This window comes from Octopus sinensis, linkage group LG12, assembly GCF_006345805.1.
Source record: "Octopus sinensis linkage group LG12, ASM634580v1, whole genome shotgun sequence".
Lineage (NCBI taxonomy): Eukaryota > Metazoa > Mollusca > Cephalopoda > Octopoda > Octopodidae > Octopus > Octopus sinensis.
Window position 1 is genome coordinate 49621003 of NC_043008.1, and position 17500 is coordinate 49638502.

At 38.2% G+C, this 17500-nt stretch overlaps 1 protein-coding gene and 1 long non-coding RNA gene across 2 annotated transcripts in view; both read left to right on the top strand.

Annotated features, from left to right (window-relative positions):
* Positions 1-2341: 2341 nt before the first annotated feature.
* Positions 2342-17500, top strand: part of LOC115218137 (glyoxylate reductase/hydroxypyruvate reductase) — a 32999-nt gene continuing 17840 nt past the window's right edge. Inside the window, exons 1-2 of the mRNA XM_029787935.2 lie at positions 2342-2465; positions 3174-3455. Coding sequence (XP_029643795.1) covers positions 3251-3455 — 205 coding nt within the window. The 5' untranslated portion in view covers positions 2342-2465; positions 3174-3250. The remainder of the gene's footprint in view (positions 2466-3173; positions 3456-17500) is intronic.
* The window catches only part of LOC118765626, a 22343-nt gene continuing 15306 nt past the window's right edge, over positions 10464-17500 (top strand). The window contains exon 1 of the long non-coding RNA XR_005001488.1: positions 10464-10475. This is a non-coding gene — a long non-coding RNA (uncharacterized LOC118765626). The remainder of the gene's footprint in view (positions 10476-17500) is intronic.

Consider the following 17500-nt stretch of genomic DNA (forward strand, 5'->3'; position numbering starts at 1 on the left):
GACCTACTGCAGTGTTCAAAATATATTTTATTTAAATTACCCTTTTTTTTTTAAATTCCAAGATTAAATTTTGCTCGTATTTGCTTAAAGCAGAGTTTCTCAACCAATTTCTTTTAACCTATAGACTGCCCTGATTCCAATCTTACTCGGGTGAACTCTTGATATTTAAAAAAAATCCTATCATATTTTATATAATTAAATATCATTGAGAATTTGCAATAATTCAGTGAAAAGTGATATATTTTATAAAAGTAGAAAAAAAAGGAGAAAGGAAAACAAAACAAGCAAACAATGCAATACCAAGTGGCTCAATTGGTCGTACACCACAAGATTGAACGGAACCTACTGAAGCAATAGCATACGTTTGCGGCATTACCACGGGCAATGGCGAGGCTAAGGCGTTGGAAAAGCCAATCATTCTCACGGGCATCACCTGACACCTCGATGAGGCGAGCCGCCAACGATGACAAGAGCCTCGTCGTTAGAAGCCCAGCCCCTCCAAAAGTCTCAAACACCACAGGTTGGAAGGGACGGTTCACTGGTAGGTTCCGATACTTCAAGAGAATTGTATAAAAAACTGTTAGAATATCTTGTGCATTGTAGAAGTAAAACCAATTTATTGTAGATAGATTTTAACAGCAGAATCCTAAATGGACTCCCTAAAGTCACTTTAGCCCCGGTTGACAACCACTGATTTAGGATGTTATTTTAGGTCCATTTTACGTTGGTAATTATCTCCCTTCTTTTTGTTTCTTTCCTACTGTATGCACAAGGCCCGAAATTTTGGGGGAGAGGGGCCAGTCGATGAGACGACCCAGTACGCAACTGATACTTAATTTATCGACTTCGAAAGGATGAAAGGCAAAGTCGACCTCGGCGGAATTCGAATACAGAATGTAGACGTTTCTGCCAGCTCACTGCCTTCTTCTTTTTATCATATTGGTGACATCGTCTCTGACAAAAAGTCTACTTCTCTCAAAGTATGGCTTTGTTGTGTTTGCGGATCTTAGTTCCTGTTGCTTGCATACTTGAGTCGCAGACAGCTGCCAACTATCACAAGATGCAACAGCTGCTGTCTGGCGCACCAATGGTGCTTCGTTTTTACCTTATTATTTTTGGCAGGGAGGGTGATGTATTGGTAAAATCATTAAGAGTCGTAGAAAATACCTTGCGGTATTTATTCAAATTCCACCGAGGTAAATTTTCTCTTTCATCCTTTCAGGGTTGTTAAAATAAAGTACCAGTGAAGTACAAGGGTCGATTTGATACACCCCACCCCGACACAAATTCTGGCCTCGCGCGACCTGGCAGAATCATTAGCACGGTGGGCGAAATACTTGACTGTATTTCGTCTGTCTTTATGTTCTGAGTCCCAATTCCGCCGAGGTCGACTTAGCGTTTCATCCTTCAAAGTCGATAAAATAAATACTGTGGTCGATGTTATCAACTTATCCTCTCCCCCGAACTTGTTGGTCTTGTACCAAACATTATTATTAGTAGTAGTATATAGACACATGTAAAAATGAATAAAGTAGATTTTGTGACAACTGCTTGGTATAGTGTCACCAAGTTACCGGTTCGGATTTCAATCTCTATTTGGAGCTGTGTGTGTGTATGTGTGTGACGATGGGTGATTAGGTTTCATACCACATCCTCAAACGTCAGATATAAAGTTTAAGCCAGAATAAACGTCACATTTGCAACAAGCTTGTTTTGAAACTTGAGATTTCTTACCTCGCTGAGAACCAATCATAAGAACTACTTCTATGTGCAGCGGAGTCTAAGCGGTAAGATAACCGGCGGTTCGAAATCCGGATCACCGGGTTTTATGTGTTTGGTGGATTGGTGTGAGGGTGATGTATAAAATGTACAAAAGTTTCCTTCTCTTCATCCACCATTAAATAATCTCTGTATCTACTTTGGCGAACAGGTTTCGATTCCTAGTTGTAGCCAATTCACATATGTTTGCGATAGAGTGGCATGAAAGCCACTACGCAATTTTATTATCTTTTCTCCTTAGTAATTTGTATGAAATCATTGCATGTTTGCTTTTAGTTTTTTAATTACTAATATAAATTAATGTTATATCTGATGACAATGTATGACCAGGTTTTGTTTTAAACATACTTTGGGGGTTTGGAATTTAACATTAAATCCCCAATGTTAAATTAAAATTAGGGGTAAATATTCTGGAAAAAAATGTATTATCAAAATTTCTTATCGAAATGAAATAGAAAAAAAATAATAAAGAGCGGAAAAAATGATTTATGGTAAGAAAAAGAAAATTATAATTTAACAAAGGTTTTAAGGTGTGTTATTTCCTCAATGTTAAATATGCTAAATTAAACGACCTTCAAAATGTCAAGGACACTAAACGACCACAGGTTTGCCGGTTGGTTGAGGTGATCTGTCTGCTTCGTTGTAAACAGAAATAGCTACACGCGCCGAGAGATCGAACGTTACATGTACGTATTTATAAGAATTATTTATATATTTATGCGATACAATGCTACTCTATGTATCTACAGAATGAAAAAGAAACTGAATGTATCATTGAATTATTAATAATAAACCAGTTACAATAAGAAAAGAATCGGTAATATAGACCAGGGTTTAATATAAAAACCGCAGTTCCTTTCCCCATTGTTTAATTAATGCATTTTTAAAAATTAAATTTCTTCTGTATATATTTACTGTGTGTGTGAGTTTGGGTATTTTTAAGTAATTTTGATTGCAATAAAACCGTAAACACTGTACGTGCACATACGCACATATTGACATTTTGGAGTGAAAGAAAAGAAAAAGTCGACTCGGAAACAGTGTGTAGTAGGAGGAAATCTTGTGGGAGGAGACAAGAACCACGAGAAATAGCAGGAAGGAGGAGTGGTATGGGTAAGAAGCAGTTCTATGCAATGTAAATTTATCAATAGATTGCATACATAAATATATTATATTTATAGCAACCGTTCGGAAGGAGATCCATTTAAGCTCCTGACTTTCAGCCTTGCACACCACTCGGACAAAAACAAGAGGCACCTGTTGTCTAATCCGTTGGAACTGGTCGGTCTGCTAGTTTTTGTTTAGAGTGGTGTTGCTTGTCTCTTAACCTCTATCATCATTCTCTCTCTTTTTTTTTTCTTTATCGTTCATCATTTCATCCTTGCTGACAACAGAAGGTGAAGGTTGAATCTGAGAAAGGCCGAAAGAAGCGACTTCAAAGAGGCAAGAAGACTCATCAGAAAGAAGGACCATGGCTAACAAGGTGTACATAACACGGAGAATTCCACCTGTAGGGATCGATTTGTTTCGAGAGAAAGGAGTCGAAATCGATTTCTGGGATTCTGACGAAGCCATCCCACACCAAGAATTAGTGAAAAATGTGAAAGGCAAAGGTTACGCTGGTCTTCTGTGTCTCCTCACTGACCAGGTTGATGCAGAAGTCTTCGAGGCTGCCGGTAAGTTTTGTTCATTATTGTTAACAATAATAATAATTTCTCATCGAGAGTCTAGTGTGTGTGTAAACACGCACAATGATATCGTTATGCTTAATTACATGTGCATAGCTTTGTCCTATTTTTTCTTCTTCCAATGAATGAAACTTGATGGTGTCTATACAATATGCATGTATGTATTGAAGGCTTTATTTGGGCGATTAATTTTCACGTTTACGCATACCTCGCATTTTAATCTATGTTAGTCGCCTTAGAAAAATTTGTGTCACCATTCGGACCAAACGCCAAATATTACCTACTTTATTATTTTGTTATCTAAAAAAAAAAAAAACTCCTGCAATTATCAAATATTATAATTGTCATATGTTTGGTTAGTGTGGTACAGGATGTTGGTGAAAGTTACGACAGCATTTAACCGCCTGGACACTCTAATGTCGCTATTCTATATTACCAACTTAAAGAAGATAGAAAAATAAAATCAAAACTTTTCTATTCGCTAATTTCATTTTGTTTTGCTCTATTGCTCACTAAAAAAAAATCTGTTTTAGCGCTTTAAGGTCAATGTCCTTATTTTCCTTTTGTACAAAGTATTGGATTTAAAGCAAGTTTGCAGAGTCCGACAAAAATCCTATATATTTACGAGACTTTGCATTCTTAGTTCAAATCGTCGTCGAAGTCAACTTTTACTTTTTCATTCTTTCTGGGGTCGATAAAAAAAATGTACTAGACATGTACTGCATTGCATCCTTCTTTGGAATGGAATAATTCTGTTTGATTTTTGGTAAAAAGCCAACAGTTTTGAAACGTGGTTCTTTATTTTATCAACCACTCCAGGAGAAAGAAAAAAAAAAATTGTCCTCGGCGGAAACTGGACTCAAAATAATAAGTTTCAAATTTTGACCCAGGGCCATCAATTTCGGGGGTGGGGATGGACTTGCCGTATACAGCATTGAGGTGTACTATTACTGGGCAGAATATTTACCAGTCGCTATTACTTTTGCAAATTGGAAAAAAAAAATCCTAAACATTAAGATACACACCTTCACACACATATGTTAATTAGATCTTGCTCCTAAGGTGTGCTCGTGCGGCAATTATTTATTCTTTTTGTTCTCAGTTTTGTTTAAAAGTATTCGCTTTCGTTCCTTATTCAAAGGTCAGTATTTCCGAGTATTACTATTTTTGGGTGGGCAGGTAGGGGAATATAGTAGTCCTCGTTGAAATATTCCTTATTGAATTAACTACTCGATACTAGTTAGTGATCTGGAGGGACTAAACTGCAACTATCACGAGCTAGCGACGAAGTGTCTATGCAGTCGCTTGGCCTGCAAGAAATAGCAGCCAAATTTTCTTCGGTTGTAATGGAAGAACGCTAAATATAATTTGAAAAAATTGGCGTGGTCATGGCTGGAGCGGCAATGATTATATATATATATATATATATATATATCCACTCAATAATGGCTAACTTTAAGCTAAAACCCATAGCTACTACTGTGATGGTGAGGATAGTATAGAGCAGTCATCTGCAAAACTGGCACGTCGAGCGAAAAAATTGTCTTTAGTAATGCCTGCTCATGCCTGGTCCTGAGGATCTTGCGTTCAAATGTCGTATCAGATATATTCCAATGAAAGCGTGTTATCTAATCTATACAGCACTAGAAGTGACTCGAGGGCCCAGAGTTTCGTTCCTAGCACTTTTAAAAAATTTTTTAGTTTAAGTGCTGTACGAAAATTCTAGACCCTTTATGTAACTTGACTCTTAAAAATTGTTATCAACTTGGCGCATTGATTTCTTCCACTCACACACAGATATTCAGACCAAGTCCGAATGCTTAGATTATGCGTGGATTCCGCTAAATACCACATCTGGTCCAGCAGGTGGTGGCGATAAACCGCGGAATCCACTCATAATCTAAGCATTCGGACTTGGTCTCAGTGTGTGTGTTGAAGAGATCAATGCACCAAGTCGATAACAATTTTTAAGTGTAAAGTTACATATGGGTCTAGAATTTTCTAGATTTACTTTTAAATCTGTCGCATAATTATTATCTAGTGTAGTCTTCAATTATATTTTTTGCTTTATCATATCTGACTAGTGTTGCTTGTTTTAATTACAGATAATCCTCAAATGGGTTATTAATATTAGTGTAAAATATAGAAGAGAATTTTATACTTTCTACTACAGGGATTCCCTAACCAGGGTAGGCAAGATTTGTAAAAACTAGTTGTAAAGCAATCGCATTCAACTTTTCAATTATGCATCTTGCGATTTACTAAACTCTTGAAGTTTTGTCTTCCAAACTTAATTAATAGCAATTTATACATGTCTGGATTACGGTATCCAACTATTTTACAATCTGTTTTCTTCACACGGGCTACACCAACACGGATGTAATGAAGGGGTACTTGAGTGAAAAAAGAAAAATTAAGGTGCGCCTCTTTTCGATGACATCACGTACGCCACCGATATAATTACAACAGCCATATACACCATACAATCATATCAACTTCCGCGGTATATTTTGAGTTCTTGTAGATATATATTGAATGCTCGAAATGTGTAGACAGACAGCCGACAACTGATGAAGGGTCGTTTCTCTGTTTACTTCTCATTTTTCCCATTTTTTTCCTTTCGTTGTTTGCATATTTAACTCGTTTTCGTATTTCATGTTGTTTACACAGTTGGTGACGTCCTGTATATAACACACACACACGTAATGTACATGCATAGTGATGCAGACAAGAGAAATAGAACTCAAAATATGAGTATATGTATATTTTTATTAATATTTAGCAGAAATAATAATGATAGAAGGGCTGAGAGTTTCTTGCGTTAGCGTTTGATAAATGCCAAAGCACGAAACTTTTGGCCCTTGAGACACTGTGTTGCCTCTGCTGAATGAAATATATATATAAGGCATCAGTTTTTGGTGCAAATTTATATATGAAAGTCTTTTTAAGAATCTGTTTACTTTCTCTTCCTGTTTGTAATCGAGGAAATAACATTAGTAAACATACCGACTCGCATTCATAGACATTTCAGATAGCTTACCAGAATAATCTGATAAGTGCCGACAAATAGCTCTCTGTTGCGCACATACCAATTAATGCACTCACTCACTCACTCACACACACACTAACGAATGCTTGCTCACTCACATACACACTCGTTCTACCCGCCCTCTTCCACAAAACCATCAGGCGCCCCCTCCCTCTCTCTTTCTCTCCCCCCTCTCTCTCTTTCTCTCCCCCCTCTCTCTCTTTCTCTCCCCCCTCTCTCTCTTTCTCTCCCCCCCTCTCTCTCTCTCTCTCACACACACACATCAGTGAATGCGCATACATTCTTTCTTGCACACCAACTAACGCACACATATAGACACATTGTCACGTACACCAGCACTTACATTTTCTCCCCCTCCCTTTCTCTCTCTCACTCAGACACACACACACTGTGCATAGCTACCATATCACACACTTGACAGTTCGTTTTTGTTTCGTTATTCTTTTGCTTTTGTTTTACTTTCACTTCCTCTATTTTGCTTTTTTAAATAAGATTATTTGTAATTTTAAAAGCCCTCACGTAAAGTACCCACTTAGAAACAAGGAAGTCTCTATGAGGTCATTACATTTGCTAAAAACTGCAGCCAAATCTCCCTTACGTCGCACGATATGCTTTCTAAAAATCATATCAAATATTGTAGGGACCAAAACGGTTAAGGAAAAGAAAATCTTGTCCTTTTCCTTCCTCTAGAGATCTGGGATATCTTGGGCAAGTGTCTTCAACTATAGCCTCAAGCTAACCAAAGCCTTGTGACTGAATTTGGTAGACGGAAACTGAAACAAGCCTGTCCTATATATGTCTGTATCTGTTCCCCACCATTGTTAATGCTTATCTTAAAATTCGGGGTTAATGCACAATTTTTGTTTCAGTCATTTGACTGCGGCTATGCTGGAGCACCGCCTTTAGTCGAGCAAATCGACTCCAGGACTTATTCTTTGAAAGCCTAGTACTTATTCTATCGGTCTCTTGCCGAACCGCTAAGTTACGGGGACGTAAACCAGTATCAGTTGTCAAGCGATGTTGGGGACAAACGTATACATATATTATATATGATGGGCTTCTTTCAGTTTCCGTCTACCAAATCCACTCACAAGGCTTTGGTCGGCTATAGTAGAAGACACTTGCTCAATGTACCACTCAATGGAACTGAACCCGGAACCATGTGGTTGGTAAGCAAGTTACTTACCACAACTTAAAAAAAAAATTGCATTTATTGGTTTTAAACAATGTTAAACATCAAATATATCGATAGCTTGAAGTGGAACGAAGGAAGCTTTGGAAAAAGTTTTGAAAGACTTTCCAAAAGATAGACATCTATATAATTGCAAGCCTTCAATTACCAAATAAATGGAGAAGCTACTGAGATAAAACTTCACAGAATTCTTCTGTGTTATTTTTCTTCTTCTTTATTCTGTAATTGGTATGTTTTGTGTTCCATGTAAATGTGTCTCGAGTTTACCTTGTTTATCTACCTCATGACCTCTCTATATTAAGTACATTCGAAACACACCTTGATCATATGACAACGCGGAATCCTTTTTAAGTGATCCCGCAGGCTGCTGTATAATAAAAAATTAAAAAATACACAATCTCTTCTGCCTTGAAAACATGTGAGGACACCTTGAATTATATATTTCTAGACATAGAACAAATGAGCTGGTCACGACTGGAATGGTTTTGATCATTGGGCTAACATTGAGTAAATTACTACCACAATTATACTCTTCCTATATATATACGCACGCACGCGCGAGCTTGTCTATGTCTAAGTGTGTGTTATTGCTCTTAAAAATTTTAATTTCGAAATTATTCACTTAATATCAAGCAATTTGTCACTCCTTATTCAACAGGTGCAGTTGCTATGTCAATTATATATAAGCCACTTCTGTTCATGTACTTGTAAGTCACGTTTGTGTTTTGCAGCGTGTCTAAGCTGCTAATTGGCTCTGATATGCAGAGGAAATCCTATACAACGGCGCCGGAAATTTAGTTCCTTGGAAAAATGAAAGTGTGGAATTTCTTCGGATCGGCTTTTAACCCATTACCTGTCCTGTGTATTAGATGTGACACACAGGACGTATTTCCCAGGGGTTCATGCATCATATGGTACACATTCTCAATTTCTTTTCAATCGCCCGATTGACTTGGGACTTACCGAAGGAAAGCTTGATATTACTCAGAACGTGAAAAGCAAAGGCTTTTCTTAAGTCTGAAAACTAGTATGGACATTTAGGCTAAACTTGTGAAAAGTGCTTTGGACAGGCAAACTGATGCCTTTCCTTTTGGTGTTATTTTCAGTTTTTACTTGAAGATTTGTAGGGAGTGGGGAGGAATGGAAAGCAACCATCATCATTTTTTTTTTTCAATGCAGATTCGTAATTTATGGTGCTTAAAATACACAGATCCGAAGAAATTGCGGATTTTGGCGCACTAGATTATTTCCGACTCTATTCTACAAGAATGCTTTCGTTATTGAAAACTGGCAGTTAGAGCTGTAGCCCCTAGATCTACCTTAATTCAGTCAATCATTCCAGCCGTGACCATCTGAACTTTTGTGATACACCATAAAAGTTTTTAAAATTTGATTTTGAAAGATTTGGCTGCTGTTTCTGAGAGGGTGGCCATTCACGGAAAGGCTCCTTCGCTGTTTCGCTATGTTAATGGATTGTATACTTACATATGTTTAGCTTGTTGCTATTATTCTTCAGCCTCTGATAGGTCCTATTATCAGAAATTCCAACCTAAAAGATTAAATGCTATATTTAGTGGGTCGAGTGAAGCAGATTTTTCTACACCCAAATGCTCTCGGTCACCAACCCTCTCCTGTTTCCAAGTAAAAGAAATCTGTCTGAATGTCACTAAATTCTGTATATATTAAATAGCTTTTGCTGTCCCTTATATAATTTTTCTATTTAAATCCGAGATTGTAGTTTAGCTACCGCAAGACACGTATTGTTAAAGGTGTTCCAAATGTGACCACCTTTTATTTTCAAACCTATATCCATCTCTCTTTTTTGTGATATACTTGTTTGATTTAAGGAAGACTTGGCTGCTATTTCTAACTACCCAAGGGACGAAATAGTGTTCCTCATTACATTGCTGTCTGTAAGAGGTTTGTGAGAAACTCTTTTCCCTAATTTTGTAGAATGACTACAAAGTTCTTGGACAAGCAAACCTGCGAACTGGTTTCGATTCCCGTTTGATTATAATGTAGTTTTTCATTATCAATGTGTGCGTGGCTGTCCCTTATATTCTAAATATAGTCGGGAGGTATCGATATCCAACAGGGTGATTAATTATCATAAATTATTCTAATCATGGTCTGCATGTGAATCGGCAAAATATCCTGATAAATGGTGCGACCTTCACCTTGGCTGATTAGCAAATTTCATGTTTGGTGAAGTTGTTTAATCTCAGGCCAACCTCGACGAAGTAGACGTTTCATCGAAGCTTTCCTGGCGTGACCATCCGTTTTTTTTTTTTTTTTTTTTTTTTTAATTTAAGAGGGAAATCTACGACCATTTTACCTAATGGGTTTTTTAATTTTTCTTAAAACTGTAGTATGATTTGAAAGATGAGGCTGTTAAATTCCTAGCAGGATGCGAAGCCACGTAGAGGTTCCCAATATTAGTTAAAAAGCTAACATATGCAGTCATTTAACAACTTTCGTTGCGCTGATATTTATAACAATGGCGGTCGTAACGGAGCCATTGACGGTTATGACCTTGGTGACCTTCACCTTGATCGACACTACAGCTTTCAGACAACGGCTGCAAATGCGAATTTAACCATGACCTTTTGATTAGTCATGAAATTATTATTATTATTATTATTATTTTGGGAAAGTGACGTTTATAACTTTTTAGAACCTCCTTGGTTGCTGGGTGGGGAGGAAGTTGCTTGCCACAGTGTGGACTCAGCTAAATGTAGCCGTTATCAAGGTGTTAGCATTAAACCAGGTGGTTAAGTATCGATTATTGAATAGTAAATATGCTCATCAAAAGAAATAAATATATACTTCACATGTGTGAAAGTGAGTAAGGCTACACTTTTATTGTTGTTAAGTAAACATAGCACAGAAGCAATAGGCTTAACGCATCATCGTCACCACCAGCATTTAACACTCACTCTGCCATGCTTGCATGAGTCGGACGGAATTTGCTCTTCCTCCCACCAAACCTCGCCTGTTTCCCAGTAAAGTAGTATTGGGTTGGTGCATAATTATTGCGGCTTTTTTTTTTTTTTCAAATTTTATTCAACAAAAACAATAACAAGGCGATCTTCCGTCTCTAGTAGACCTTTCCGTCGATTTCCGTAAAAATTTTTTTTTTTACATATGGGCTTGCGGGAACTTTTGAAGTAATGTACATACACATACACCGAGTAAAAAATTTCAGTTATCTCTTTCTTTCACACATTACTCTGTCTCTTCACACACACTAACAGAAGCACTTCACTTACACAACATACTGTCTGTCTCCCACACCCCATCAAACACACACACACATGTACATCAATGCTTCCCATGCACGGTAACTTCAAAAGAATTTCCCTCGTCATGCAATCGCTTTCTCTTAGTCTCTTTCGCTCTCATTACTTCAAAAGTTCCCGCAAGCCCATATGTAAAAAAAAAAAAATTTTTTTACGGAAATCGACGGAAAGGTCTACTAGAGACGAAAGATTGCCCAATAACAATATTTAACAATATTTCGTTTTTGGAATTGGTTTGCAAGATTCTTTATATGACTTCGTATGTTGAAGCATATTCTGTTGTGTCTGGTGAGTCATTTTCTTTTTGTGCCTTATAATGTAACACACTCTGAGAGTCAAGACTATTGAAAAGGTTGCAAGACGAAACGAAAATTTTAGGAGAATAAAAATATGAAATAAGTGGAAATTTTACCGGTGAGTGTTACATTGTAAGGCACAAAAAGAAAATAACTCTCTCCAGACACAACAGTATATTTAACAAAACATCTTTAAATGATGGTCTGATCGTCTGCCAAGCAAACAGAAAGCAGTAATTGAAGTAAATGGTGAATATGCTCCGGAATAATCATTTAAAAATGTTTTTGTTTTTGTTGAATAAAATTTGAAGAAAACCCCCCAAAAAGCCTGCAGTAATTATGCACCAATCCAATATTTCTTCATCGTTATGTGACGGTTATGTACATTTACAACCATCATGGGACATTAAAACTAGACACACACGAGCACTATATGCTTCTTTCGGTTTCCGCTGACCAAATTGATTCATAAGGCTTTGTTCAGCCTGTTGCTGTAATAGAAGACACCTTTCCCAAGATGCCATTCACTAGAGCTAAACTTAAACTCCTGTGGTTGGGAAGCAACTTCTCTGCAGCACAGCCAATATATGTGAATTGCTGCTTTTTTTAAGTGTATTATTTCAATGTTACATTGTGTTGGCTGATAATCTAATTATAGTCTGGAGAACAGTAGAGCATATAAATGCATTTGAGCTGTGTGTGTGTGTGTGTGAAGAACTAGTAAGAGCTGACAACAATCTTCATTTTTAGTCATATTTTTCTCTCTTTTTTTATTGCAGCTTGATCTAGCAGAAGGGGGTTGCGCAGTGGCTCCTGTCAGCTCTTTGTGACCAGTATTGCTTTTGTGGTTGATGTTTTATTGTGATAAACTGTAGGTCAACAATTACAAAGAAGGGAGTTCCATTGGGGTGACATTACAGAGAAAGAGGTTTGGGTATAGAGGTTAGTGCAGGGCCTAGTGACAGGGTAGAGTAGCTACCAGATGGACAGAGGTAGGATTTCTGTGAGATTTTACTAGTTTCAGTCATTAGACTGTGGCCATGCTGGGGCACTGCTTTCAATTTTTTGTCAATGGAATTGACCCCAGCCTTTTTTTTTTTTTTTTTTTTTTTTAAAAGCCTGATAGCAGTTTGGCAAAAGACCACTAGAATAACTAAGTTACAGGGACATAAACACACCAACACTTGTTGTCAAGCAGTGATCACACCTGCATGCATGCACGAAGGGCTTCTTTCAGTTTCTACCAAATCCCCTCACAAGTCTTAGGTTGGCCTGAGGCTATAGTAGAAGGCACTTTCCCTAGGTACTGTGCAGTGGGAGTGAACCTGGAACCATGTAGTTGGGAAGCAAACTGCTTACCGCACAGCCAGCCCTGCACCTGATTTCTATGATCTGAGTGGTGAAATTTCTACAAGGTCAGTTTGCTGTGTAGAGCAGGAATTGTAATATTAACGAGAAAAAGCAGTCGAGTGGCAGTAGGTCTGCATGGTGGAGTGTGTTGGTAAGCGACACCAGGCCAATTAACTGCTAGCTAATTATACAAGGTGTGGCAAAAAAAACCTCCCTGATCCAAACTAATGACTGTAAAAAAAAATATGGAAGGTTTTCTGTTGCACCCTGTATGATCTTTATTTTTAACTAATGATGTAGTATTATCCAATACAGGTGCAATATCCAGCACTTTCATAATATTGATTATGTAATAACTTTGTGATCTAATCTATTGGGTTGCCATGACCGTAGAAGCAATTATGATGCTACACTAAGATCTGGCCTTCAACTTGGTATAATTAATAATGTGAATAACGATTTCTTTTAATTGCCACCGGGGGGAAGGATGAGGAGGAAACTACACATAAAGTGTTGGTTTACATATAATGAAATGACAAATGATGGTGTGTTTATGTCCTTATAACTTAGCAGTTTGACAAGAGACCGGTAGGATAAGTACAAGGCTTACAAAGAATAAGACCTGGTGTCGATTTATTCGACTAAAGGTGGTGCTGCAGCATGGCCATGGTCAAATGACTGAGACAAGTAAGATATATATATATATATATATAATGTAGTTGTCGGCCATCACTATCATATAACGTCTAACAAGCTGTCCACAAGGCTTGGCTTTGTGGGTGCGAAGCCTTGGGTAACTCTATATAAAATTTTGTAATATATAGCATAGAAAGTATACACTGCATACAATAAAACAAAGAAGGGGAGCATAGTATACAACAGTAAAAAAAAGAAACCCTTTATACAGGATGATCTTTAGGGATAATCAAGGAACCCTTCTCTGAAAGATCTCCTTGTACACTAAGGCCTAGTGATCTCTTCAGTTCCTCTTCTTTAACTCAAGGCCTATACTGTGAGCCTGGAAAAGTCAATGAGGGCTCTACGAAAGAGGAATGTCTCTGTCCTCTAACCTTTCAGCCTCGTCCACCAGGCAACCTCTTTTGTCACTGCTACCAGGTAAAGGAAAACTACCTTACCTGCCCAACTAAAGGAAGGTGGCAGGGCAGTCTTCACTATGAACTCGGCTGACAGACAGATCGGTTCCATTCATGAAAGCAGTTGTTTTGACATAACTGCTTTCATGTATTTGACATAACTGCTTTCATGTATTTGACATAACTGCTTTCATGTATTTGACATAACTGCTTTCATGTATTTGACATAACTGCTTTCATGTATTTGACATAACTGCTTTCATGTATTTGACATAACTGTGGAGTTATGTTTTGACATAAATTTGAAACCAGTTTAGTTGATTACACCCCCCCTCTGTCAGTACTCAACTGGTACTTAATTTATTGACCCCAAAAGGATGAAAGGCAAAGTCAACCTCAGTGGAATTTGAACTCTGAATATAGCGATGAGTGAAATACCACTCAGCATTTTGTCCAGTTTGGTGCTATAATAATAATAATCCTTTCTACTAAAGGCACAAGGCCTGAAATTTGGAGGTGAGGAGACTAGTTGATTACATCGCCCTCCCCCCCACTTCCCTACCCTAGTGTTTTGCTGGTACTTAATATATTGACCTCGGCGGAATTTGAATTCGGAACATAGCAACAGGCAAAATACTGCTATGCATTTCGTCCAGCATGCTAACTATTCTGCCAGTTTGCCTTCATAATAATAATAATAATAATACTGAACTTATTGTATACAGTGCTCAGGTACAGTACAATTCCTCAAAATTAGCCAAATGTGCAGGAACAGTTCATAGAATATGGACAGGTGAACAGTGCTGAAGTCCTTAAGAAAAGGTGAGGAGCCTCAAGCGTGCTATTGATGAATTTCAGGAAGCATGGGAATTTTGAAAGATGTAGTGTCTTGACAGCTAACATCTGATACGGGTAGTTTATTCCGTGCTTCCTTAATTCTGAGTTTGTAAAGAAAAATTTCCAAAAGTCATGTGTGCTGTGTTGTTTTTCGATCTTTGTAAGCATGTCCAACCGTCCACTATGTGGACTTTTGTTCCAGAGATGTAATAAAAGAAAGACCAGAAGATAAGTTTTAGTTCAAATACTGTGATCAGATATGGTTTTTATGATGTGTGTGTGTAGTTGTAAGGTGTGTGCGCACACACACACGGATTTGGATATTAAAATATACGAGTATATTTTTTGTGCATATTTATATATTTGTGGATTTTTATAAGTATTTGTTTGTGCATATGTGTGGATGTGAGTGTGTATATATGTGTAAGAATCTAATTTGTTAGTGTAATGTAAATTAAGCCCAAACGGAACTCATTAGGTGATGACAATTTTATTCCCTGCTAACCTTCAGACTGACCCACCCTAGGCGCCACACATCAATATGTAAACCTCACATTCTATTCTACTCTTTGACAAAATTCTCACTCATTTAGTTCATTTCTGCTCTCCAGGGTACACCCTCTTTACTCAATCTTTACCTTGAAATGGAATACCTCTACATCATCATCATCGTTTAGCGTCCGTTTTCCATGCCAGCATGGGTTCGATGGTTCGACCGGGATCTGGGAAGCCAGGCTCCAGTCTGATCTGGCAGTGTTTCTACAGCTGGATGCCCTTCCTAACGCCAACCACTCCATGAGTGTAGTGGGTGCTTTTTACGTGCCAGGAGAGGTTGGCAACGGCCATGATCGGTTGGTGGTTTTTACGTGCCACCGACACAGAAGCCAGTCAAGGTGGCACTGGCATCGATCACATACGGATGGTGCTTTTTATGTGCCACCGGCACAGGTGTAGAAAATACTTTTCCTGTTGCCTACACCTCTCTCTCTCTCTCTCTCCTGGATATTGCCAACAAGGACTTCCAGTTGCTCTCAACCAAGTCTCTCTCTCTCTTCCTTTCAAATGCATTGACTTTCCCTACAAGTCTCTCAAACTCTTTAAACCACCAATTGTCTGCTTTGTCATTGTCTTCCTCAACATCATGAACAATAAAATCTCGATGCTCCAAGTCTTCACATACAAATGGCTTGTTCATTGCTATGTTGCAAGTGTTCAGGCCTACAAGATATTCGGCCATCACCCAAATCTGGGTGATTCTTGCAAGACTACTGAGTCATGTAAGGTGCCTCTGAGCACTGCAGAATAGTCAGCCTTTCTTACTTCCCAAACTACAACTGATCCTTCTGGGGCCTTACCAAAATGATCTCCAGCCTTATAGCTCTTCTTTTTCTCCACTGCTTATTCTTCAACCAATTATTGCACACTGTGCACATTTGATAAGTCTCCAGATATATATATCACACCCACTCCTTATTAGACTTTCCCAATTTGCATATGGAAACACTCCACATATTCTATCCCCAAGAGGGGCAACCCTTCTGACCCTGCCACACATATACTTCTAATATCTCGAGGGTTATAAAGACAGTCACAAACAGCAACCTTCCCAAATACTTTCTCTCTCTCTGCACTTAATGACCACCAATACATCTTCCATAAAGCTAAATCCACTGGTGACCTATTTTATGTTCCTCATCAGTAGACTTTCACCTCAGAGGAATCTAATGAAAGCAAGGTTGCTTTCATTGGAGTTCTCAATAAAGCCTTTCACTGTGTCTGCTGAAATAGCCAGCCTATGGGTCCAACCATCTCGTGTCTCTTGGATTGGTAGCTTCCTATTAGATCCCTATTTTTTATGGTATGTGTTGATGGTGCTCTTTCTGTCCTTCACTTTTGGTATACCCAATAGTTTGATAATGTCTCCCTAATTTGTTCCTTCCATACTGCAATGACCTATTTGCTGTCACATTCGACAAAAATGACCCCCCCCCCACCTTCATTCTTCTCAAACCTTTTCTGACCCAGTGAAATCCACCCACAGTCTAAGACACCACTTACTGAACCAGCACTGACCCCATGAACAGAGATCTTGAACACCTCCTCCAAGGGAGAGATGCTAATTTCGTTTCTTGTGACAACAAAAAAGCACAAGCATATATCCAACCTCACCCCACTTAAATATGAATGGCATTTAAATAAAGCGCTTATGATTGTGTCAAATGTTAGGCCTAACTTGCACTGAAGATCTCTCCTGACAAAAAGCAGTCCTAGGTATCTTCTCTCTCCAGGTCTGAAAATATTTCAACTCCCAAATAATTATTGGCACTCTTATAAAACTCAGATGCAGTCCACTCTAGAGCACCAGGGACAATGCTGTTGCTGCTAATGGAGATATCTAGGACCAGGCCTGGCTAACTCGAATTATATTGTGGGCCACTTTAATCACAGAAAGTTTTTTTGAGGGCTGCCCGTATACTGACAGAATTGAAAGCATTTTGCTTTCTCATGCTATTATTACAATAATGAATGAATTATTGTTGATTCAACAGGAAATATTATCGTTGCAAAAGCAGTATCTTTTTTTACTTTTCATTAAAATCTTTATTTTTGATAAAATTTTTTAAATGTTTGTTTAAATAAAGCTATTTCAAGAAAGTATGAAGTGGGCCACAAGATAAGTCTTGCAGGCTGCACGTGGCCTGTGGGCTTCAGGTTGGCAGCACTGTCCTAGACCATGTTCCAACAAAGGCTGCTCACATGATTGGAATATAGTCCCTCATGGACATTCTCCAGTGCCTGTTTCATTGATATAGGGTCCCTTTCCTACCACTGCTATAAATGGTTTCTGTTCCTCAAAGCTAGCTGGGCTCATGTCACTTCTCCTCAGAAACACCAATGTTTTTAGTTGCAGGACAG